Here is a 27,129-nt window from a genome sequence, read left to right as displayed (position 1 = left end):
ACATGGTTCTTTCATGCGACGAGATCAAGTCAGGGTTATATCCAATCGTGATATGTCTAGGGTATACTATTAAGAATGGTGATGTGAAAGATAAAGCAGAGATGCAGGGATGGGGGGGGGGTGGGGATGACTGATTCCTTGTAGCTATGCTGAGATAGAGGAACGAAGTACCATGAAACAACAAATTTTACTGCCATTAATTAAAAGGAGCTGGTCCAATGACACTCTACACATGCAATTTACCACATGCCTCACCACAGTACTACAAACATTTCTAAACACAATTTCGAAACCAATGATTTACATGGATACGAACGTAGACCTGAAAATGACTGTTGCAACATATATACTGAATCATTTATTTCCCATCCTTTTGTATGTCGATTTAAGAATTTGCGCATGCATGTAAATCTTCCAACAAACGTTAATTTTCCAGCACTTTTTTCCCAAAATGATTTGTGTTTATTTCAAACGGAATTTGAGTACTTACTCTGATTACAGAGGAAGCAAAATATGATATTTAATAACTATATACAAGCAAATTAATGGCCTTCAGGGAGTGACAGAAAATGAGGAGAATTAACATTTTTAATTAAAATGAACACTGAGAAATGGATACAACGGTAACTTCAAGAAACTGTATATGAAAGCTCGGATGCTCCTGATGGAACTTGGAATGTTCAAATCTACGAACTCATATATGACATTTGCAAGAAATTACCACACTATTTAGCAGTTGAGTTAGAACTCCACATCCATGATGTGAATGGTCTTTACAACAGATGTCAATAGCGTTAAGAAAAGAGGGTTGGGGAAGCGCATGCCTCTCAAACATGACCAGGTGCGTATCCAGGGGGGGCGTTGGGGGCGCGCGCCCCCCGGGTAAGAAAAAGAGGAGAGAAAAAAAAGAGAAGAAAAAAGGAAAAAAGAGGGGAAAAAAGAGGAGGAGGAGAGGAAGGAAGGGAAAAGAAAAAGAAAAAAAAAGAGAGAAAAAGGAGAAAAGGAGGGAGTAAAAGAAAAACGCGAAGACACCGGGAAGAGAAAGAGGAACAGTGACATCATTACAGCGCTGAAGGGTAGCCAGTGACGGATCAATGATTTCGTAAAAGTGTGACTCACCCTACCCCTTACACCGACAACTCCATTTTTTGACGTTTCCATTTTCCTCTCTCACTAATGATCTATATATATACTATATATGGTCTATCATAACGCGTGTGTAGAATTGTGCTATGAAACCAACTGTGGCTGTTCTCGAACTCGACCGTGTCGTCGGAGAACATGACGCATTTTGGAATGGGGGCGACCGCCCGCCCCCCCCCCCATTCAGCATTTTTTTAAATGATATCGCTAAGTAATTTCAAAATAGAAAGTGCTTAGAGGCAACTTACAAGGCCTGGGAAGTGTCATTTCCAGCGATCTGGGAGACATTTTCGGCCAAAATTTGCTTGTACGCTTCGCGCTAACAAATGGTCCTGGGTAGTGCCATTTCCAGCGATCTGCAGGGAGGCATTTTCGGCCAAAATTTTCTTGTACGCTTCGCGCCAACCTATGGTGGCGCTACGCTTAGATAATTTGCCTACAGGCTTCGCCCCTCCCTTGGCAAATTCCTCGCTACGCGCCTGTTCGAATTTGTAACGCAAACAGCAGATATCACATCATATCAGTGAGCATGAAAATGGCGTTCCAGGATGAAAAGCCTCAAAACTGTCCGACTTGCCTGAAAAAATAACCAAAAATTTTCGCGAGCTTCGCGCGCATTCAACGTGTTCATGTCAATATCATATAAGCAAGCATCGGTTATTACATCGCATGCCATCATGTACCGTACGGTCCGTTAAAATTGCGCAGTACACCGCGGGATGCTAATGTAAACAACGACATGTCTCATGTAGATGTATAAAAAGCATGGAGGTCCAATTATGTCAAAACTCTCTTTTACATTAGTAATGGCGAATTAGGGGCTGCACCCCCGCCGCGCAGTGGATGCGCAGCGGATGCCCCCCCTGACGGACTCAAATGGACTGCTGGCGCCTTTTTCAGCTCTTTACCACTTTTTACTTATTCTAGATTATTGACTTTTTTATTGCGCTCTCATCTACTTATTGACATTTGTCACATTTTGTTGGTGTAATTTGGCGATGACACCTTATTCTTCGTTTATCTGCATATTAGCCAGGCCCGGAAAGGGTCATTTCCGGCGATCTAGGGAGTATCTTTACTCAAAAATTTTCTGTACGCTACGCGCCAACCAGTGGTGCCGCTCCGCTTAGAAAGTGTCGAAAGCGCCCCTACAGACCATTCTCGCCACTCCTGACCAATACCCCTAGCTCCGCCACTGCCGCCGCGCCTCCTACGCCTATGTGTGTAGTGTTCGGTTTCGGAAATATCTGCTATTTTTTCATTTCCTTCAACCAAGTTTTATAATAGCCGTTATAAGAGGTTTTAATATTTGTACATCAATAAATTAACTGTGTCTGAATTTTAGAAAATTTCTGACCAACATTCTGCATCACACTTCCCTCTACTCGTGCAATTTTGACCGGTCTGTTAGGGGTTGAAGGAAGTTTTTCTATATTGGTTGTCCATAGATGAAATTTTGTACAACATTATGGGTATGTTTTGAAGTGAGTTTATTCACGAGAAATGTGAATTTTCAAATTCTGAACAAATATGGGGCTTAAAACCTTGAAAAGTGGGGCTGACGGGTATTGTGGGCCGCGACGTAGAATCACCTACAAAAGCAAAGACCCACAGGAGATGCGATCAGGTCGAACATGATGTGTGCCGGGTTGACAATCTTCAAAAAGGTTATGGATGGGAAAAAAAAACTATTAGGAAATACTTGGTTCTCAGGCAAAAAGTGTACATCTGGTTGGTCATTTCAAGCCCGAGAAGTGCCGTTTCCGGTGATCTGGGGGGTTTCAAAACAAGAAATTTTCTTGTACGCTGCGCGCCAACCGATGGTGGCGCTCCGCTTAGATAGTAATTCGCGCCCCCCGGGTTTGAAAATCCTGGATACGCGCCTGATGACATATGCATGACATATGCATGTGTAGGGCAGAGATGGCTACTTCTGCAGACAATGATTGGTTGTGGTCTGAGCTTGAAAGCATCAAAGTTCCTTGCGTATTTTTCAATGTTTACAACATCCTGTACATAAACAAGCATTTTTGGGGTAAGCTGCTGAATAATGACAACTCTTTAGCTTTTCTTGCAGGTCTCCATTCACCTTAAACTTAAACTATTCTTATCACCGTGACAACGCCCCACAAATGATAGCCTCTAACCACTCAACGACAATCCCCCCCCCCCCCACAAATAATTGGATCCAACCTCTCAACGACAAGGCGCCCCCCTCCCACAAATCATAGCCTCCAACCACTCAACGGCATTACCCCCAAAAATGATAACCTCTAACCCTCAACGACAATGCCCCCACAAATCATAGCATCCAACCACTCAACGGCAATGCCCCCACAAATCATAGCATCCAACCTCTCAACGGCAAGGCGCCCCCTCCCACAAATCATAGCCTCCAACCACTCAACGGCAATGCCCCCAAAAATGATAACCTCTAACCCTCAACGACAATGCCCCCACAAATCATAGCATCCAACCACTCAACGGCAATGGCCCCACAAATCATAGCATCCAACCACTCAGGCTAAATGACTGCAAGCTTAGTTGTAGGACTGGTGCAATGATAACTATAATAACACGGTATCCCACCCCACCATGAATTTGGAATTTAATAGATCGGTTATTTCAGAGTAATAATGCTTCTGGTAGCATATATGCATCAAGTTTATAAACCACAAAGCCTCGCAAAGATAATATTGACGTATGTGGGTACTATTTTTGTTTTATAAGAAATGACACCCAAGAAAGAGGTTGGGCAAGCAAAAGGAACAGCTTCAACCACACTCAACCCCAGTCCCCTTTACATCGATGCTGTAACCGTATGAATATGTTACGTCAGGTTAGGTATCCACACCTATCGAAAGGGGAATAGATAATTTGCTGGTTTGTGATGACCTCTGTGATTTATGAAGAAACTTGGTAATTAGTTTCCCAGCAGCTTCGATGTGCGTACGTGTCAAATAATGATTTAGCTCTGCAGTGGCTCTTTCTTGATTAGGATGACATTTCTGACGTCATCAGAATTTAAATAAGAATCGGATGGAATTGAATACACCTTCCTGTACAATGTTTTTTCATTTTTTTACGGAGAGTGTCAGCATCTTATAAGCATGGGTTATACGATATTCTGCAAAGTAGAGCATTACAATTAGGTTATTAATATGTAATTATAATCTATATTGAAAATGCTTACAGGTTTGCAGAGGTAAATGTATATATATTACCATTGAACCTTGAGAGGGGCAAAAAGCGGAAAAAAAAGTAAATAAAAGAAAAAGGTAAAATGTTTTTAAGCATTGAAAAGTCCTAAAGCAATAGAACGTGACATGAATTATCGGAGTAATATAGTATGATCAAGTAATGTGTATGCTACAGTGTATAAACATATATAGGTATGTATGTATTATTGTGTATGTTACATACAAAATGTGTAGCTGATGTAACTTCATGTTCAAACAACTTAATCACGTATAAAACAAATTCCTGGGAACGAAAAGTGTTCATTGCGGTTGTTTTGTTTTCTGTGGGGATTTCTTGTTGGGGTTCGTAATGCCGTTTAGGCCGTAACCTTTTGGTTCTTCGGCGAGGGGAGTGGAGGAGCGCACACATTCCTTACAACAAAGCACGCCTATATTAGTTTGTATTAACAAAATGACGGACAAAAACAGGAACAAAACACAACGAAACAAAACAAAATGCCCGCCCCAAATATATATATATATTCATTACGATTTTCATATATATATATATAATTATATATATATATTTATCTATCCATCCACTGTAATTACGGGTCTACTTCCTCAACTGCTCAGTGTTTGATCTCTTTTTGGACGTAGCTTAATTTGATATTTTCTCTTAGTTCTTCGCCTCAAACTCTTTCTTGTTTGAAATCATACTCTCATAGATCCTACATATAACAACGAGAATGCCTCTCGCATAATCATCATGCGCAAAAGTTTCTTAACTTAAATCTGTCTTTTTTATTTGTCATTACATTTTGGCTAACGACATTAATGGACCATTTCCAGAAATGCCTGAGGTCTTTACGTATATTATTTATATCTTATATATGTGTGCATGTGTGTGTGTGTGTATAGCTGCAGCGTATATCGTTATAGCATTATTGCAGAGGCTGAAATAACCCCGTGATGTTTCAAATACGCTGATGTTGAAAGCAGGCTAACTTCAATCGTAGTATTGTTGCAGCAAATCAAGTATCAGTGGTTTGTCTTTTGGCGCTCCGTCCTCGTCGAGGTTATGGAGTGTCAAAACCACAAGAGTGGTTTTTGCCCTGGCGGCTAATGAACTATACGTAGGTACATTTCTGTTTGACCTACTTCATCAGCTTCAAATAAGCGTTACGTTTTGTTCCTTCACTGGATAATTTGCTGTAATCAAATTATGTACGCCTTAGAAATGTAAATTTGAATGAAGCCAACAAAAAGTGGGGTGGGGAGGGATGGATAGGGGATACCTTTTCATCTCGTTGCGAGTTTTTATCTGTTAAAATATTGGGTCATAAATTTCATGAAGATAACTCCAATTGTTGAGTAAACACAATTTTGATTTTGATTTACACAATTTGTCTCTCTGTCTTTAATTTCTTTGAACACTTTTTGCTTCCGATGTACATAGAATGAATATTTGAAGACCTTTTATAGAATTGTTGTCTTATTTTGTATTCGCATTGGTTTATCTTAATGACAAAACAAGATGATAATATATAGTACTTCCATTTTGCCTCTAAATGAGAGACTGAGGCTAAAATGACCTCCAGACATTCTTCGTGATAGTGAGGAATGCCAACCTAGCGTATTATTTGTTGATTACATTTTTAACTTTTGTGAACTGATTAACTGGTTAATTGTTTGGACGCTTTAACAGGTTATAGACAACCTGATGTTTACCTGTATAACCGCTTCCCCCTCTCCCTCCCTCTCTCCCTCCCTCTCGTTCCCCCCTCCCCTCACTCCTCCTCCAACCCCCTTCTGGATTTTTTTCTGTGGACGTCCATGTGTATGATTTTACTAAGTTTGTTGTACATGGATACCTTTAAACATATGTTACAAAAGGTTACGTAGTTTGGCATTAGGTGTTTAGGGAGATGTTGCATGAGCAGGTTCCATGGTGATATTGAATTTACCTTGGCCACCTCAGGTAATAGTAACTAAGAGGAGACGTATATCCAACTATTCGTATTGACTTATTATACCAAAAGAGACGCACGGAAAACCCTCAGACAGGTAAAGCAAAATCAATTTCTGCTAAGAAGATCTGGGTGCTGCTTCGACTTTGTATATGCAAATAAAAAATAATAACTTTCACTAGTTTAGAAAAATACATTAAAAGACCATTCGCATTTGAAATGACACAAATTTAGATATTCATTATTGTGTTCAACTTTTTTTCTTTTTTTTTAATATTGAACTTCATGTAAGATTATCAATAATTTCGACAGTTTTTTAACTACGTGCAAAATTAAGATCCTCCCCATTTGGCAAGCACGACCCGAAAGGAGATGTCTTTTCTGTAAGTTTTCATAGTAGGAAAATTAACCTTGGGCATAGGCGTAAGAGCCCAATTTGATTTAGGGGGGGGGGGGGGGAGGGGCCGTGATGACTTGCACGAAAAATATAACCACAATTTTTGGCGCTCTCCGCGCGCCTTCAACATCTTATAATGTTCATTTCATATAGGACTTTACATTAGTAACGGCGAATTAGTCGGGCAACTTATTTTTAATTACATAGGAGATTTTTTTTTAACTCTTCATTTCCTTTAACTACATCATTAAAATTTATTTTCTTTCAGTAGGGTGCCCGAAAATTCTCAGCATATTGCCCGAATTTTCACAAACATATTTGGTTGGGGGCTGCAGCCCCCGCCCCCCCCCCCAGCCCCGCGTCCTACGCCTATGACCTTGAGTGCCCATGACCTTGTCTCATCTGCCTATTGTATATCTGGTATTGGTTTATCTCTACTGATATCATTTATCAGCAAAAGCAGATATCTGCATTGATGTTGAAAATACAAAAACAATTCATCTCATGGAGATGTCCCTATTGCCTATATAACACATTTTGCACGATATAACAGCTTAGAAGCTCAAATATCTAACGCAAGAGGCGTAAAACTCACCGTAAAGTCTCAGCAGGAAATGTTTAGGTAAAAACATTTCTTTCATGCAATGATAATTGTATTCGAGTTTATGCCATGTTTGGTTTTTAATAAAGATATCAGATACTGAAAACACTCATAAGAGCACGAAGTAATGAACGGTACTGTTTTCTTTACTATTTGGAACCAAATAAAAAATTTGAATTTGAAAATTTTCACTGTTTAGCTGATAAATATGCAAACCATTTCTGTATGTTTGTGTAAGACGTTACAATTATTTGCTTTTCAAAATCAAAGAAAAAAAAATCGATTACGTATATAATGAACATTATATATATATATATATATATAACTATATACGCTTTGATATACCCATCTGTTTTTATAGAGTTGATGTTACTGGAGATGTGTCAAGTGACACTGTGATTTTATCCCTCGTCTTGACGTAACTGTGCCAGGGTTTTACTTATTAATGTCTCTCATCTGACAGGCTCGCTGCAATTAAATATCAGTAATAGCTCTAGGTGGCCGGTACGTGCTAAGCAGATGTACATGTATAGTCATATAGCTCTCCAATGTAAAACACGTATGTGTAGGTCGATACTGTATTGGAGTACAATGCCTGGAAGGTGTTATGACGTCACAAAACTAATGCGTATTATACTTAGATGTGCAGGATCACATGACAATGCCATAATTTGCTCGATTGTTTGAAAGTTACCTTAAAATTGTATAAAAATGTATATATAAATTTATATATATATATATATAAATATATATATATATATATATTTATGTATATATATATATATATATATATATATATATGTATATATATATATATATATATGTATATATATATATATGTATATATATATATATATGTATATTTTTTAATTAAAGTTTGACCGTATTGAAGTTAATGACCTAAACTGTTATATCGATTATTAATACAATTTGTCAAAAATAACTCAAAACACTGCTTTTAAACATACTATACAGTTTATGAAGTTATGAACAAGATTTACTATGGAGACAATGTATAGTGCCAAATATAGTTTTTAAATATAATACTAAAATAACTTGCACTCGCATCATACTCATGAACCAATACAGAGATCATTTACATAAAACAGTCCAAATACATCTTTTTATTTCATATTATTTCCTTTTCTTGTACTATATATTTTCGTTTAGCTTTGCTCTTTTCGACGGTAAGGTACGTACGTGATTTTATTTATGATTGGGTTAAGTCATATATACCTTGGTTTTAAATGTTTGCCAAAAAATACTCTTATTTCGTCTGTATATACCCGGGATGAGAGACCAGCTTTCAATAACTGTCCCTTGAAGCACTTTTAAGTCACAACAATGTTACGGTTGTTAGAGGCTAAGTGTGGGTCGCCTCATCAAGGATGCAAATGTTGTTTGAATATACGGTCGGTTGGGTTGGCAGGGCTGACATTCTCGCCCAATCGTAGCGGAACAAGTGTCACTCAGATTTCGAACGGGTCGTCTGACGATGGATGGTTTCTTTAGGGGGTTAGTACTCGACCTTCTACGTAAGCTTCGATTTCCACCAGATTAACCTCAACAAGAAACTAGAGAAGAAAAGTAATACAACAAAATGTGAAGTGTTTTTGAGATTTTCAGAAATAAAGAATAAAACGAAAAAGTCTGTATCGATAATGTTACAATTTTTACTTGAAAGGATATGTGCTGTTACGTAAGTTACATGGTAGTTTGTATTGTTTCTACACTGGGACGTCCATTTGAGTTTATGTACTGTAAATTCTAACACTGTTACTATACTGGAAACTTCTTAAGTCCATTTTGCAGTTAATACGACTTGGAAGCTATATAGTTATGTTACTATTATGGGAATTACATACTTTTACTATTACTTGAGAGTATAGATACCTGTTACGATGACTTGTAAGTCTGTTTACAGTGTTGCAACACTGGGAAATCTATATGTTACAATACCCGGGAAATCCACTATATACTGTTGCAATAACTGAGAAATATATTTCTGTTCAAGTTATGGGAGTATGTATAGTCACAATTACTTGAAATTACTGTGGCGATAACTCAATATGTCTGTATATACCGTTACAATACCGGGTAGGCCATTAATGTTTCAGTAATTGGAAAATAAATTTCTTGATGGGAGGTATCTACTGTTACAATAAATGGTACGTCTTACTATAGCTGTAATGATGGGAATTGTGTTCTGTTATAATTACTTGAAAGACTATATGTTGCGATTACTTGTAAGTACGTACTGTTACAATACTGGGAAATACATTTAAAGTTAATATACTGCAAATTAAGTAATGGGAACTTGGGGGAGTCCATCTACTGTAATAATAACTGGAAAATCTATTTTATGTTAAAATAATGGAAATTATGTACTGTTACAATTACTTGAAAGAACAGGTATTGTTACGACTACTTGTAAGTCTGTACTGTTAGGCTACTGAGAGGTGTATGTATCTTACTATACTGGGAAATCTACTTCATCTGTTACTATACCGGTAAGTCTTATATATTACTATGACAATGATGGAAAGTATCTATACTGTTACAATATATACTACGAAGTCTATCTTGCAATGAAATATGTACTGTTCGTCTATAAATGCCACAATAACTATGAAGTCTTATGTACTGGTATATACTGTGTTTACTGACACGAACCACTTCTATTTCAAATAAGTGCTCCAACTGCTTGAGTTATATTGGCCTACGGATATTTACTTTTCTACAGTTTATTTACACCTGAAGGAGTTCTCTATTTACCGTTACAATTATTGTCTGAAATGCATGTATTTACTATACAGCTACTATGAGTTATAATAAGTAAGTATAATGCTTAATTGTCAAGTTCAATTACTGTTACCATAACTACTGAATGTTACTAGTTCTTTCAGTAAATAGTGTGCCTATGTTGCACATGTATATATGTCAAATATTGAATCGGTTATTAATCACCCTTTTAACAAAACTAAAATGATATTTGCAATAATTTATTTTTGGAATAAGTCAATTCCAACTCCAATTGAGCGACATTTAGCTAAATTATTCATTTTACATGCATGTATATCATAGCCCGCGTAGAATGCACTCTACTTAATAACCATGTAGAGTATTATATGCTTCATCATTTCATTACACATACATATCTGAATGACTGGAGGGTTTGGTAACAAAACTGCTTTTCCGACATTAACCGTAATACCACATGCCAAAATTTCTCTTACAAATTTTAGGTCCATGAAATAAATTATATCTCTTATTTCTGGTATTTGCTGTTCTATAATAGACCGAGAAATATTCCTTGCCTCTGTAGTTAAGTTACGTTTTGTATATATGTGCTTTTACTCACTGCATACAAACATACGGTACATCATTAGTTTAAAATGTGATCCTCTTCAAAATCCCGCTTTTAATCCCAAAATTTAGAGAAACTGTCAAGTTTCAAAATGGAAACTCAAAAGTTAAACATAAACAAAGTACACCATTTGTCAGTAGATTGACGCGATATCCTCGCACGTGAAACAAATGCCGCTAATAACCTTAGGCTTGGTTATATACTTTGATCTGGGGCTCACTTTTGGGATCCTGATTCATCTTTTAACTCGCTTTCAAAACTGACAAGTTCGTAACTTTATCGCGGAACAAATTACTACCTTAGCGACATAGCAAACTAATACCCATTACTTTTCGAAACATATGTTCAAAGAACAGATTAGGCCTACAACAATGTTTACCCTAAAAACTACCTTAATTTGCATATAATGTCTTCATGCAATAATTCCAGATAATGACCATTTCATTCGAACATTTCTGAGCTTCAACAATTCTGTCACGTTAGTACGAAATAATACACAAGGTTGTTTCATTAGTGGACCGCACATGAAGTGCATGGACCAAATTGGTCTCTATATCCAAATGTAGTTTGTGCTTCATGCTAATCTTATTTACCCTTCAAGTTTTACCAGTTTCTCTACGTTTCGCCTCGGTCCATTTATCGCCACCCATACATCACTCGGAACAACCTTGCATATTTTATATCCTATAGATTTTTAATCATTTTTAAGACAGTGAAGAACTCATATACAAAAATAACGGCTGGGTTACAACAAGTGCTGGTTTGGTTGCCAGATGACTTGCCCATATACCCTTCAAATATTGTTTCTCGTTGCTTGACCTCTTGTAAAAAGTGTTGTTATTCATCGCTGTCGACACAAAGTCTCACTGAATTTCATTTCCCTTTTTCTTTCATTTGAAACGACCATCAAATTCACTCATACATTAATATTTATATTTCCGATTAATAACACATCTTTTGAAGGAAAATAAAAAAGGCAACGTCCATACTACGATGTCAGCTTTTGATGCACCAAAATGAGCCACTCAATGTCATGCTAAGTACTTCACACAGTATTGTGTTCTGAACGCCGTTTCTGAAGATCGTAGAACTTTGTTTATAGTTATCAATTTTTATATCTTTCGTTTTAAAAGTTGCATACGCCATTGTAAGAAGTCAACATTCAAATCTATTACATATCGAAGACCAAAATAATAAGGGAAAAAAAGTTTCATATGACTAAACTAAAAGGTAATTTGTCACACCTGCTATAATAACTGGAAATTCGTAGTGGCAGTCATTAATATTTTTCATCATTTTAATATACAGTCATGGATTTTCCATACTTATAAACCACCATAAAAAACTTAAGAAAATACATATTAAGTAACCGCAAAAGTTTTGCATTTGGTAAGCAAATGTTATACATCATCAACAAACATGCGAAAGTTTTGAAGCAAGTTTAAACTTTGTTGCAACTGGAAAATAATATTTCAGTTCAAATATATTTCTCAGAAGTTTATAAGTTTATCTTCCGTTTTTTTTTCCATCTTGAACGGTGTCGTTCAACCCTCCCTCAGTTTGTTTGACGGTCATTGTATATATTCCTTTCCTCTCCTTTTTTTAATTTTTAATATTTTTTTTATGCATTTATGTTTTAAGGCAAACCTATATTTTCTTCCCATTTGGGTTTGGAAGAGAAAAAGAGAAAAACGACGTATAAAAATATTTTTTATATCACAATCTTTGCTATTATATCATGGACCAATTCTGTCAGACATTTGCGAATGTGATTGATTGATTGATTGATTTTTTAATAATCAGTCACATCCATAATTAACGTCATATTTGCACCCATATTCGTGCATAATTTCCTTTAATATTAATTTTGTTTTCTCAAGATACCGTTGTAGTTTAATGACATTCAAAGTAAATATTACAGACAAATATGGAACTGTTATTTTAAGATTTCAAATATTATGAAATGGAAACTTAAGGGATATTTCTAATTTTCTAAAGTATAATGTAATATTATAAGCCGTCGCCTCGGTATACATATTGAGAATTAAGTTTTAGTAAATTAATTTTCAGACAGATTGTCATATATAGGTTTGGGAATAATTACGTAAGGTGTCCAAGAGTAGTCGATTAAATGAAGCAGTTTATTTTATTTAATGATTATATATATATATATATATATATATATATATATATATATATATATATACATATACATATATATATATATATAAATATATAGATATAAATTTATATATATATAAATATATATATATAAATATATATATATATACACACATACTATTTCTAATTTGACGTTGAGTTCTTAAATCTTACAAAGCACAGGATACTCATCCCATAGTTGCAATTTCCTGCGCCCTTCCTAATCGAACGACGCTGCTAGCGAGACATTTCCTGCTTTTAAGGAGCACTTCTGTTTATTTATATAAAAGCAATAACATTCGAAGCCTTAGCCAACAATTATATATATATATATATATATATATATATAGATATATATATATATATATATATACAATAAAGAGTTAAGAAAAATAAGCCAGAACGGAACAAATGACCGCTAGAAATAAATGTCCTACTCAATATTTTATGACCATTACAGTCTCATCATTGCCTATGGATTTAATGACGTCTTATCAGATACTATAATGTCAAAAGTCATGTGTGAATATAAAATACGAAAAACGACTGATAATAATACATACTTTTCCTACTTCTCCTACGTCATATCAACGTGAATCAATATATATATATATATATATATATATATATATATATATATATATATATATATATATATAGAAAACAGACTTGTAGTAGTCTTGTAAAAAATGATAACATTTTCTTAAGTAACGATGAATTTGCTACATGTAGTGGTTGTGTTTTCAAGCAACATCAACACAACATGATTGTTATGTGTACAGATTATTATCTTGAAGGCGCTTGAATTATTTAGTACTCGTAGTGAAAGCTTGGCTTTGTACTCGTTCTCGTACTCGGCACATTGTACTCACACTTCAAGTAATTTCCAAACTATATATGAAGATTGAAAGTTAATCGTCAAGTGAGGTTGATTTTTTTCATTTCAAGCCAATTATTTTAAGGAAGTATGTATATACATCTCCTCCGGAATTTCATATTGCCTAACTTCCAAAAAGGTGTTACTATTCTGATGATCAAAACTGAATCTAACTTATTCCTTATTCAATGGATTACCTTTCAACAATCTGATATTACGGTTAAAAAATAGCCTCAAGCGAAGAAAATACGGACTCCAAATTCCCAAGGGAATTTATTATTCTCAGAGATTTTCATAAATAAAGACAGCTATTACAATTTTGTTCATTGGAACATATCTTATTAAAATTCTTGTGTGTAATTGTTTTGCCCGGAGGTGCCGTCTTTGGTTAATAAATTGTACCCATACCTGCATGTTTCATTAAACAGCTGATATATACGTTCCCGTAACACCTGTTTAACGAGTAATTGAGCAATTAAATGACAGGGTTTGAAAAATATGGCCATCACCGTAATTTGTAACACCTAATGCCAACACTATAAGGCACGCGGATAAATTGGTTTGTCTGTTTTTACTCTTATAGCCTGTAGGGATAACGTATAAGTTATGTCACACCTCTGCGACCAGAAAGATTTATCAGGCATTGCTCTTCCCTTCTTCTGCCTTTGTTTTCAGCATATAGCATATAGCAGCAATACTGTTCAAAACTTTTGGATGGATATTTTCATTTATATATACATATATTCTTTCATTTTTTGGTCTGTTTTTTCCCTTCTTTTTTGACAGACAAACAGAATACACAAATTAACATGTGAGTGTCTTATAGTTTCATTAATTGCAATTGCATTTTGAGTCACTTTGCTAAAATTGTCAACCAAACCCCCAAAAGCTGCTTAACCAAAGATAAACTGCGTGTACTGTCAAGCCATGTAAAACTGGCTAGCTTGATTAATGTTTATTGTCAGATAGTATATGTATAATAGAAAATAAACAGCAGTGAATACAATTCTATTCTATACTTCTAACTCAAATATTTCATAATATGGCACAATTTATTTTTTAAACTTAAACCGCAGTTCACGGTAAATCACCTTTAAAGTTAAAAACCGTGCGTTGTGATTTTTGACTTTGCAAAGGAAGCTACATGTCACGTGACCCGATATAGAGCATTACATATAGCGAGTTCGATTCTTTAAATTAGGTTGATCCATATTAAGCACGTGAACATCTGCCGGTATTCCAAAAATGACAGCGATTGGGGAGAGGTAAATTAGATCACATTAGGAGAGCAGAGGGGATACGTTAAATGCATCCTATACTCTCTGGAATCATTCTTAAAAGATGGAGATTGATAAAATAAGAAAAAGACGGAGGCAGACGTTACCAAGGGAACCACTCAAAGAGTGCGATATACCTGCTCGTACCGGAATATGTCAAGTCGACTAGGGATATCATTTTAATGTTCAAGTTTAATGGTAATCTCCGTGTGCGCATGTGTGTGTCCTTCTGGAGTCCTTTGCCTTTCCCTGTGCGATCCAGAAATATTGAAATCAATGCAACTTAACTTCAGGAGAAAATGAAGTAAAGAAATAAAGGTTTTGAAGCGTTCTTAATTAATGTAAATTATTTACATCGTGTGGAAAATGATATCCATCAGAATGGGATACCTCATCACGTTTATGATTATAGATTTCCATATATTATAAATATCATAAGTGCATATCTGAATTTCCGTTCATTTTTTTTCTTCATTTTTTAATATCTGTCAGGTGCGCCTGATGTTTTTAATGATCTAGTCAGGACCGGATCTACATTTTGGAGGGTCGCTTGGGCATACATAAATTTGTGGGTACCCTATACTGGCCTTGAAGTAACAAACGGCAGCTGTTGAACTTTCATTATATTTTGATCAAGGTATACGCTGTCAATTACGCATGATGCAGTATTTTCTTCTAGAGGTGCATTGCAAACATCTCATTCATACCTTTCGATGGATTTATATAACCTGTTAACAGAGGCAAAGAAATATCGCTTATATAAAGATATTCGCTAAAACGGTTCTAATAAGAATATTTCTCCTCCTTTCAATGTTTTTCTTATTTTAAGAGCCCCTAGATGGTGGCCCTGAGCCATGCTCCCTTTGGCCTAATGATAAATCAAGCAATTTATTGTCCAAAGACATCTCCAGCGAGGTATGTAGGATTTAAAAGAACCTTGTTCTTGTATGGCCACTGATGTGCATCTACTGACCCGGTAATGGTTCTTCGAGTAATACCTACCACCGCCGTATCTATTTAAACACACTGGAATGCGTTTATAAGAATATTAACATGTTGGCAGATGCACTCAAGATATTGAAGCATTGTGTCTGGACAATACCTATGGAATTTTTGCCTTCGTTCAATAAGGCAGACTAATCCGGTAGTTATAGTGTGAAAACAATTTAAAGTCCTGATGTTACCAAAGTACGGTTGGTTAAAGAAAAGTGACCTTTTTGATATGAGATACACATCAATTTCTGGATTAATGTAACAATGTAAAACAATTCATTTCTGTTTAAATGTTATACAAATTCAGCTTCAAGTGCATCCACCAAGCTGTATACATTCTAGCCTATATAGTGAATATACATATTTAAATGCTGAAGGGGTTAAAACTATCAAAATATATGGCCCTAATATGGTAAAGGAAAGGCATTGCAACTATTCCCCGGTTCACACCTTGTTACAAGTTTTGAGGTCGTAACTTTATCTCAATGAGTAATAAAGAGTAATAAAATAAGGACTACTTCAGCAACTGCTTATGTTTCCCATTCAAATTGAAACGATTGCATTAATTAGTAATGAAGCCACTTCAAATGTGATTCTGACTAAATCTTTCAGTTTTCTCCCACTTTTTTAGACGTTACATGACATCACGGTCTATAAAAACGGATATTTAGCCATCACAACATTCCAACTTCCTCTTTTCAACCCCCCCCCCCCCACCACCCGCCCCTCCCCCATTGGCAAATAAGAAATACACACTCACAAGCGCAAAACATTTTCGACTATTGCAGAATTGGGAGGGAAAAGCGTTCTATTTTTTCTTGTTTTCTGACTATGTCATTGTACTCTTTCACATCCCCAAACCCGGAAATATACATATATATATATATTTGACATTATACATAACTATATATTTTTATATATATATATATGTAAATATATCTCGTAGGTTTTAATCTAATGTCGATTTTAGCAAGATACTATCATAACTTAATTATTTTATTACACGCTTTATTTACTTAACCTTTATTCTTTTTTTAACTATATAGTATACATGAAATATAATTCAATTCAATTGTGCGTACCTGACCTCAAAACGATATCAAAAAAAAAATAATAAAGTAGTTTTAAATTAATTAAAATGGGCAAGGTTTTGCATTAAAGTAGCCTTTACTGATATGTTAGTAAATATTCAACTTTGAAAATGTGATCATATAATCACTCTTTTACAAATTGCAGTTAAGTTGATTTGATTATATTCCACTTCCCTTTAAAATTTGAAAGAGAATTCCAGGTGGCTGAAGTTAATTGCTCCGCAAACTCAGGATGGAAATTTCCCGCATCTTCCGGTCAACACCAACTTCTCAGAGCATTTTTTTTTTTTACAAGGTTGATATTGTGTGTATGCATGCATCTGGCAAAAACAGAGTTACTGATGTCATCATGGTAATTGAGCTGTAAAATGTTAGTTTATTTTGGCTGATTTTCATTTATTCTTCGTACTGATAAAGACAATATTTCCACAGAGAAAAATGTGGTCTAAATCCAAATAACTTTGACAGATATGCGGACATTCCAAATAGGTCACATTTTATGAATAAATCAGCAAGAAAATTATACAATAGGAAGAAAAGCTTTTGAAGAACTAGAAGCTAACATGATTACATCACAGGCTACCTACTGTGATCTACTTTCTTGAATATGGAAGGGGCTTAGACAGTCAAAATAGGTTACATTCAATCAACTACATCTCAAGTTATAGAAACAAGATATTGAAATCATAGGGTTTTCAACAAACAATGTCAAATATAGTTCCTTTTTAAGATATGGGTTACATTGTCTGTTACCGGATAGGGCCCTTTAACTGTTAAAGCGAATATAGGCTAATTATGCATTACAAGCAACCCCCAACCCCACCCCCGCAAAAAAAAAGAGAACAATTCAAGTATTAGGAAAATTGCTCAATTAGGGATAAAGCTGGGAACATTAACTTTCACCGATCACCGGTCATGAGAGATAACTAGTTATTTACGGTTTCAGTTTTTATGATTTTGATTTTTCATTTTAAAATCATTTATCCTGAACAATTCACGTCCTGGTTGGCCTAATTCACTGTCCGTCGGCGTAGGTAGGTAGTTAAATTTGATAGTTAAATTAGTTTTGATAGATTGGTCGCTATTGTTAGCTTGTGTTGGTTGATGATCTAAGGTGATATTACAGTAACTGGTTTCCTCATTAATAAAGAATGCGTTCCCATTTAATTTGATCCCATTTATGAACAAAGTTATTTGCATACCAACGTCCTCTATCTCACATTCAGGGCTGGCGAGGAGAAATGGCCGGGTGGGAGGTCGAGCGATACAGCCTCGAAGATCGGGTCCCTCAATAAGGGGACAGTATGGAATTTAAAAAAATAACTTCACCCTCGCTCTTCGACTGGGCATGAATTTATATTATGCAGGGATTTTTTAATTACAACGGTGCATGGACGAACAATTACTCGCTATTCCTACTAGGTTTCCTATACGTGCTTTCAAATTTAGCAATAAACTGTGAAAATATCTGTCCTACGACAAACATACTTCAAACTACATATACGCTTTTATATCCAAAGGACTCCACAGTACAGCTTGACTTTTATGCTTTTCTACTATTTCCAAACGTTATATATTTATGATTCTTGTAGAGCACAAACATAAACACTATTTCTATACGAAACCACAAAAGAAAACCCCAATATATATATTTATCACCTTCCAAAAACCAACTCAACTTTAATAAAAAAAAGATTAGATCAGATTATCTCTAAGATACCGATTTATAAAAAATAAAATAAAAAATCCCATAATCTTTTTCCTAGTTGCAATTGCATAGATTTCTCCTCGGTTCCCTATATATTCCTTTAAAGAAGTATTCATCCATCTTGTTTAACAGTCCTCCCCAAAAATGGTTGAGTGAGATTCGCCTATACCCGTCTAATTCATTTAGGAGACTTAAGTACGACAGCTGCGTAAAACGTATTCGGAGAAAACTACCATTGTCAGTTAAAGTAAAGTTTAACAATATGTATAAATTGATGTATTGCGTCATTTAAAAATCTATACGGAGCTGTAATTTCGTACGCAGCAGAAGGGAATTAAAAGTGATTTGATTTAATGTTTTTTCAAGTCTGTGTAAATAACCTTCTTAATACGTTAAATAAACCCAAAAGCGGGGACGAGGCTTCGGTCAAAAGCTATACATTATGTATTCCAAGAAAATAACTATTGTTATTTTAAATAAGAATTGAACCATATATGTGAAAAGTTAAACTAAGGGAGCAACCGAGAGGAAATTGTCCGTAAATTCATCATCTTAATTTAATTTAACCCCAAAGCGATGCCAAGAAAAAAAAAACAGTCGCTATATATGAAGCAGTATTATAAAAGCAACAAGACGAATTTTCAAGAAAAAATATTCGGTTATGTTAAGCAATATTTGAAACTATAAGAATAGATGGACAAGTTATGTCATTTAAGACTCAAATTGTAATATTTAAGAAAAATTATTGCCACAAAGTTCAGGTATTTTAAAACTGTCTTCGTAGGCACAACATTATGTTTAATCATTATGTTAATGATTATGTTTAATCAATGGTAAAGAACAAAAAGAAGGAAGAAAAAAAAACAATCAACATGAAGGGTTTCATTGTTAGTTTTGAAGCAGGCTTTGTTAGGATTTCCAGTTTTATCACTTTCAAATATCTCTCTTTGTTCATCAAATTTCTACTTTTATGCACTGTAAATGATACATAATTAGTTGATAACATTTGAAAGCATTAACATTGAACGAAAATAAATTGAAAGGGCAATTTCATTCTAAAAAATTATTTCGAACAATGAAATATGTGAATTTAAATAAATTTCAGCCCTTACACGTATACGTCTTAACTGCACTTTTTTTTATGTCATAATTCATCAATATCAATAATTGTAATGTAGGCTATATTAGGCGTTTGCTTAAAAGTTCTATCAAGGTATCGCAATGAAAATATCGCTCGATGGTACCAAATCTAAAGAATACTTAATTTATGTACATAAACAGACAGAGTTTGTCATAAATTTTTGTGCAAAATCATAATCCAATTGTTTTAAAATATTTTTACGTAACGACACTTAACAGCCATTTTGTGCAACCGTATTGCGTATTTAATGCTTCCAGTGAATTATTTTATTCTAGGAAATTAGAGCGACGTACTTTTGCAGTGTAAGTTTGTATCACTATACACTCACTAAAAGTACAAAATGATAATTAATTAGTTCTCTTATTTATGACCCATATTTTTCGCTGTGGTGTGCGTGCGGCTTTTCTTTTCTATGAGACACATCTAAGTGTGCGCATCGAATTGACACAATTATGTGCTTGGTTGCGCACGAATGATCTTGTTGCATAAACATAAAATGTCTTATTTTGGTTGCTAGGGTAATCACATCATCACCTGCTTAAACCTACATATTGAGATATAATAAAGAATTATAATAATGCTTATTTCCGCAACTCTGGCGGGTTTTCGTTATGTTTTTTTTTTCTTCTTGTCCTTATATTTTTAGTGAAGCACATTTTACCGATTAAATTATGGCTACATCTTTTTATATGCTATGGTGAGATACTTTAATTGTCTGTATCGGCTAATGACCCCCCCCCCCCATTCACCCCGTCCTATACTGTATCGTCATGTTAATGTGTTTTTTAAATAGTTGTTGTGTTACCGATTATATAACAAAATAACGTGAGCACTTAACCCTTATCAAAAGGACTGTTGATAAAGTAAAAATGTTGTTTTACCGAGCGGCATGCTATAACAGGTGTTACGGTAAAGTGGTATAGTGACTACCGACAGAACGTCGATGTTGTCATGTCTTGGTAAAATAATATAAATATTAGAAAGTGAACGAAACTTATCATATCATATCTCCTATGGATTTAACGATGTGCATTAAAGGGAACACGTCTGGAATTATACTTACATGAAACCAAACGCAAACAGTATTTTGGTTCACTGGCTTTAATTTCGGCCCTGTTAATTTTGTCAGACGTCAATTTTCCCCTCTCTCTTATTGTTATATTTTTTTGTATGTCAATGTTCTCATCACGTTCGACATTCATAATTTTATTATAAGCATTCTACTTTCTTCTCATAATTTTTTGCAGGACATTGCTTGCCAACTGACGCGCGGTCAAGATCATGCCAATATGAACGAATCAACAACGGTAGGAGAAGATGTTGGTGCAGGAGGTGGGATTGAAATGACTTCCATCAATTTTATTTTTGCAGTGGTGCTCCCTATTATTTGCTTATTTGGATTGGCGGGAAACGTTCTGGTATGCGTAGCTATCATTCGTTTTCCGCATTTACGAACGGTGACCAATTACCTACTGGTATCGTTAGCTGCAGCGGATTCAGCAGTATGTTTGATAGTTATGCCCCTTGCGGCGTTCCAAGAGATCAACAGTGGCAAGTGGTTGCTAGGTAAACCTATGTGTGACATTTGGGTTGGTATGGACGTGCTGATGAGCACTGCTTCTATTTGGAATCTGTGTGCTGTTTCTATTGACAGATACTTGGCCGTATCTAGACCGATTTGGTATGCAATGAAGAGAAAACCAAGTTTCGCTGCTCTGTTGATATCCATCTCTTGGGCACTTTCTACGCTCGTCTGTATACCTGCTCTACTTTTTGTCGGTGGATTCGGCAGTAGCGATGAAAGTATCTGCATATTGAATGTACAACCGTTGTTTCAAATCATATCTTCCGCTGTTTCATTTTACATACCATGCCTATTCATAGTCTTATTATACATCAGGATAGCGCATGCGGCACAAAAACTGACATCATCCGTGCAACCAGACGGCACGCTCAGAGGTGATAAGTCATCTCGCAGATTCCCGGATGAAAGGACCTTCGATGCGCCGTCAGAATCACTAGACTTTACGACTGTACGGTCGAGTGTAACCATGAAGAATACGGTGGTACCGTTAGGATTTCAGAATCCACTTTGCACAGTGACCGAGTCTGAGGAATTAAGTCTGCAACAGCGAATAGTTGGAAGTAAATTAACCCCAAATAGAGGAAATACTTGCAACTCTCCGTCCAAACTGCCATCGGTGTCCGGGCATCATTCTTTGCAACAGAATCTTGCAAGCGAAGCTCGTGCGTCCCCTTCCTACCAAACCATCGAATTAAACGCACCGACTGGCATGGCAATATCTACGGTCAACGGAACAACATTTGCACCAAGAGGAAGATTTACAAGTAAAAGGATCAAAATATCCGTCACGCGTGAAAGGCGTGCAGCGTTCGTGATCGGTATAGTTGTCGGCGTGTTCATCTCGTGTTGGTTGCCATTCTTTGTCGTGAATGTGGTGCTCGGAGCTTGTCAAACCTGCGATATCTCTTACGCAGCATTTCAATTTGTAACATGGCTAGGCTGGTGCAATTCTGTTCTTAATCCAGTAATTTATACTATTTTTAATAGGGAATTAAGATCAGCATTTGGTAAAGTTCTTCTTTGCAAACGGTGATTTGATTAAAAAGCTAGTAACCCTATCATGAAATATTTTTCTACTTTTCACAAGAATACGCAAAATTATTTCAAATCTTACAAAGATATGGTCATGGTGCAAATAAATAGGCCTATATGATGTAAATAAAATAAATAAAAACCGACTGTGAAATATCTGTTTCATAATTTGTTTACTCAAAACTCGTGACGTCAAAGTAGGCTATATGTTTATTACAAAATATTGCAGATTTTCTTTTAGCTGTGGATGAGTTTTTTGTTCGTGCAATATTGTTATTAATAACTTCGCGTTTTCAGTGAAAAAGACTAAGAGCACGCTACGTTACGATTAATGTTTGTATCATTTCTTCATTTGTTTTTGCGTGAGATTAAATTATACTTCTGAAGCCTTGTTTTGCATTGTTTTCTATTACCCCCGGCACCCCACGCCCATCCCCGTTACTTTGTTTTCTCTCTTAGAACCAAGGGCGGCGGAAGCACTTTAATCTGGGGGGGGGGGGGCACCGACGTCGAAGGGCACTTTGCAGAAATTCGATTGGACTGATGCAGCCCGATGTAGTACCCTTTATAACTCTTATTGTATTATCTTATTTGCGTATATACACATCACTCCATCAACGCCCCCCCCCACCCCTCAAGGACAAAATGCATATAGCACTGCAATATCATTGCAATGTGCAAATTGAGAAACAAGTTTTCTTTCGAGACAAAATGAGGTGACATCATTATAAAGTCCAAGTCCCTGCACACGCGATCGATACATGTATGAAAGCAAATGAAATATGTCAAAATACGAAAAGATGGGGTAGGTTATGGGATATTAAAACTATACTCATTATTCATATAGTAGGCTATAAATGGCTTCTGCTTATTAAAAAGTCACAATGTAATATAGCAATGCATTTTTTGAAATTATGATATTATTATTATCATTATTATTGTAACGACTTCCCAAATAATTATAAATAATATGGAAGTGCTCTATTTACCTGATGCGCCCAAAGTCTGACCTGCTTCCTCAATCGATACTCCGCCGGAACCCTTTATGACCAAAAACGCTACCTCAAGAACGCCTCAAATATATCCCTACAAGTTACGCCAACTAAAACTGCTTCAATTGCATTTTACAAAGTGCCATGTTAAGAGTTTTGATTTACAGCTTTGCTTTTTTTTCGAGAGAAGTAAAACACATGATAACACGAGATGACTCGTCGGAGAGCAAACAGTATGCCCAGGGGATGGTGCGACAGACGCTGAAGGGACCCACCCCTATGGCCCCAAATGTCAGCCGATGATCGCGTGACATACTTTGTGGGCAAGGATATAAACTTAACACAAAATAAGAACTGGGACACATGTAATTCCAGATTCACGATTCATTTCAATGTTACTGCCATTTGTTAGAGTAAGCTGTGTTTGATTTTCCTGTGTGTAAACCGGCTTGGAAATACATTTGTTGGTTTTTTTTTAGAATTTAGACATTTTGGAAAACATCCGTTTCTTTTCAAATAATATGTTCTCCCTGCAAAGATAAACGTGATATTTTGGTTGTTAAGTGGTTTTGTAAAAATGAGACTTTTCCACTTTTCTAATTACTTCTTATATTTCACTTAGATTGACAAAAATTATAATAATTAGAATTTTTGCTTTAGTGAGTGTTTTATTTATGTGTGACTATTTATCTCTTTCTGTTTCACGTGGTATATATATATATATATATATATATATATATATTTATAAATATCTTGGATTTCTAAACTTTTTATCAGTATTAATGGATTAAGATATGAGCTATTGTGCATGTGGCCAAACCTTCAAACTGTGTAAGTTTCTTAACAAATTACACACAAACACAGAAATATTTGCAGACTTGCATTTTAAAAGTTACGCTTTTAATTCATAATCTAGAAGAAAAATCAGCGATATAAAGTTGGACAACAACTTTGAGGGTTTTAATAACGTTTCATGCTTTCCAATGTGTCTGTTACTCCAGCTAAATAACAAATCTGGACTCAACTCATGTTCTTGTATCCTTGGGAAATTTTACCTGACTTCATAATCTTGTGTTAGGAGTTGAAGTAAACGTGTACTTGTCCAGAAATGCATTATTGAATAAAGCACACTTAAAATACACTATATGCTCCCTTCGTTTTTGGTGACATTCTTCTTTTGTTTTCTACATTATTTCTTTTTCTATTTCACTCTTTGATTGCTTCCTTGCATGTTTGTTTGTTTCTGATAGTTTCTTTGTATCTCAAATTAATCTACGAAAAAGCTAGCGAGAATTAAAGTAGCATTGGTGGTTTCATTCAACCGAGAGAGACTTAATATATATATATATTTATATATATATATATATATATATATATATATATATATAGATATAGATATATATATATACATATATGTATATATATATACATATATATATATATTTATATATATATATATATATATATATATATATATATATATATATATATATATATATATATATATATATATATATATATATATATATATATATATATATATACTAATATAAAAAAATGATGCTGAGAAGCAAGAAGGTAAAATAATTGAGTACACCTCCTCAACTGTCCTAAAAATATATGTGTTGAAATGATAAAGACCAATATTGAGGCCCGTATCCGTTGTTGAATAATATATTCTATTTGCTTAACCAACGGAGATTGTGAAGTCAGCACAACATCAACAAACGGATGGCAATAACACAGTATACATTATTGTTAAGAATCCCCAAATGAGTAACTCAAACATTGAGAATGTTGTCATGCATGGATAACTATAGTCGTTACGCGATGAATGTCACAAATTCTCGTTCTTCATATAAATGGAAAACTTTCAATTGGCTTAAAATGTTGGAAACTGTTCTATGTATGAGTATGGATCAATTGAGTAACTTGAGCTTAGTGGTATTAATATATTGTTGGTAAACAGGAACAAACTGTCTATTTACTTTCTTATGCTTGCATTTCCACAATTCCAAAAAAGAGACAGATGTTGAAATGATATGCTCTAAGAAAAATAGAGGGTATTCATTTAACAAACTGCAGACATTATTAATTAGTTATGACTGCTGTACTTATATCAAGATAACTAATTCTAAACCAAAGGCAAAAGATTGATTACGTCACACCAAAGGAATTAAAATACATACTGATTAAATAACAAACAATCGAGGTAGCGTCTTATTTGGATAAGAAATATTGGATTGTTTAAAAATTTTGTTTTTGAATCTATTAGAGATAATATATAGAGAGAAGTGCAAAATTGTTAATCAGAGAAATATTAATCTATTTCGCGCAAAATTTCGAAAGAAGGACTTTTCTCATTATTTCCGCCACCAAGACCGGAAGTAACGACCTAACCCAAATGACTCGCTTTGAAATTTTACAGCAATTTTCTCAAACGTAAACTGAAGTGTAAACCTTCGACCTTGAAATTGGCTAAAATTGTTTGGATAAAAATTTACGTTTTCAACGATTGTAACACTTCTGCCACTCTGCCACTCTGCCACTCTGCCAACTTGTCTTGGAAGTTGGTAAAGGTTTCATTCATTCATGTTCCACGAGAATATCTCATTTAACTATAACCAATATAGCTACTATATATAGTGAGACAAAACCTATAGGATTATGATAACTACAGCAATTAATATGTTTATGTTAATATAACAAACAGGGAATTCTCACCCCTCTCACACACCTCCCCACCCCTCTCACACGCCTCCCCCACCCCTCTCACACACCTCCCCCACCCCTCTCACACACCTCCCCCACCCCTCTCTAGTATCACCATCCAGGAGACTACAGAGAATAATGGTGAGAATGATAACATTTACTGGAACATGAATAAACTTGAAACATCCGTTCAACATTGAGTGACGTTAAAATGTATAGTCTTGCGGTGACGAAGATTAAGCGGCATCTGCGGCAACATTGTCACCAAAAGTAAAGTGAATTTATTGCTTCTTTTTCCACCATGTGTGGTTTCATGTTTCTGTCAGCAGAATGTCACCTTAAAAAACAGACCAAATCCCAACACTGTAATAAAAGATTATTATTTCCGTCAATTTAAAGTAAATATTCAAGGGCCACCAAGTGATTCGGCAAGGCTATATAAATCTCAATTTATTTAACTATCAATATTTATTCTTGCTATGTTTATCGGCTGCTTTGTGGCACTCTAGTGCGGCATTAAGCATCGTGTCGTGTTATAGCCTATGTATAGATTTCCGTTATGGAGCGCCAAAAGTTGCAAAAATTGCCACTAAAGATAGCTTTTATAGGTATAGTCAAATTACTGTTAGCAACAGAAGAAATGAATCGCCATAGAGTGAGAGATAACATAGAGGAACTTTATACCAAGATATGGGATAGGTTAAAATATTACATATATATTTAGAGGTAGATAAAAGTGGCTCTTAACCATCTTCATGACTGCGTAAATTATGTCTGGGGCAGTTAGGTTTTAATAACTAGGTTAAATGTTATCAGTATAGACACCACGTATGCCAGAAAGTCATATAACGGTCACGCAGATTAATTCAATACAATGTCAGTTAAGTTATTTAACCTAGCTTTA

General features: G+C 35.1%; 1 protein-coding gene across 3 annotated transcripts in view; it reads left to right on the top strand.

Annotated features, from left to right (window-relative positions):
• Window positions 1-23,010, top strand: part of LOC139967402 (probable G-protein coupled receptor No18) — a 48,812-nt gene extending 25,802 nt beyond the window's left edge. For all 3 annotated transcript variants that reach the window (XM_071971150.1, XM_071971148.1, XM_071971149.1), the window contains one exon: window positions 21,152-23,010. In XM_071971150.1, the coding sequence (XP_071827251.1) occupies window positions 21,194-22,522 (1,329 nt within the window). In that variant the 5' untranslated portion in view covers window positions 21,152-21,193 and the 3' untranslated portion in view covers window positions 22,523-23,010. The remainder of the gene's footprint in view (window positions 1-21,151) is intronic.
• The last annotated feature ends 4,119 nt before the right edge of the window (window positions 23,011-27,129 follow it).

Source organism: Apostichopus japonicus, chromosome 5 (genome assembly GCF_037975245.1).
Source record: "Apostichopus japonicus isolate 1M-3 chromosome 5, ASM3797524v1, whole genome shotgun sequence".
Classification (NCBI taxonomy): domain Eukaryota; kingdom Metazoa; phylum Echinodermata; class Holothuroidea; order Aspidochirotida; family Stichopodidae; genus Apostichopus; species Apostichopus japonicus.
Note: the sequence above shows the minus strand (reverse complement) of the source record. Positions and strands in the feature narration are given on the sequence as shown.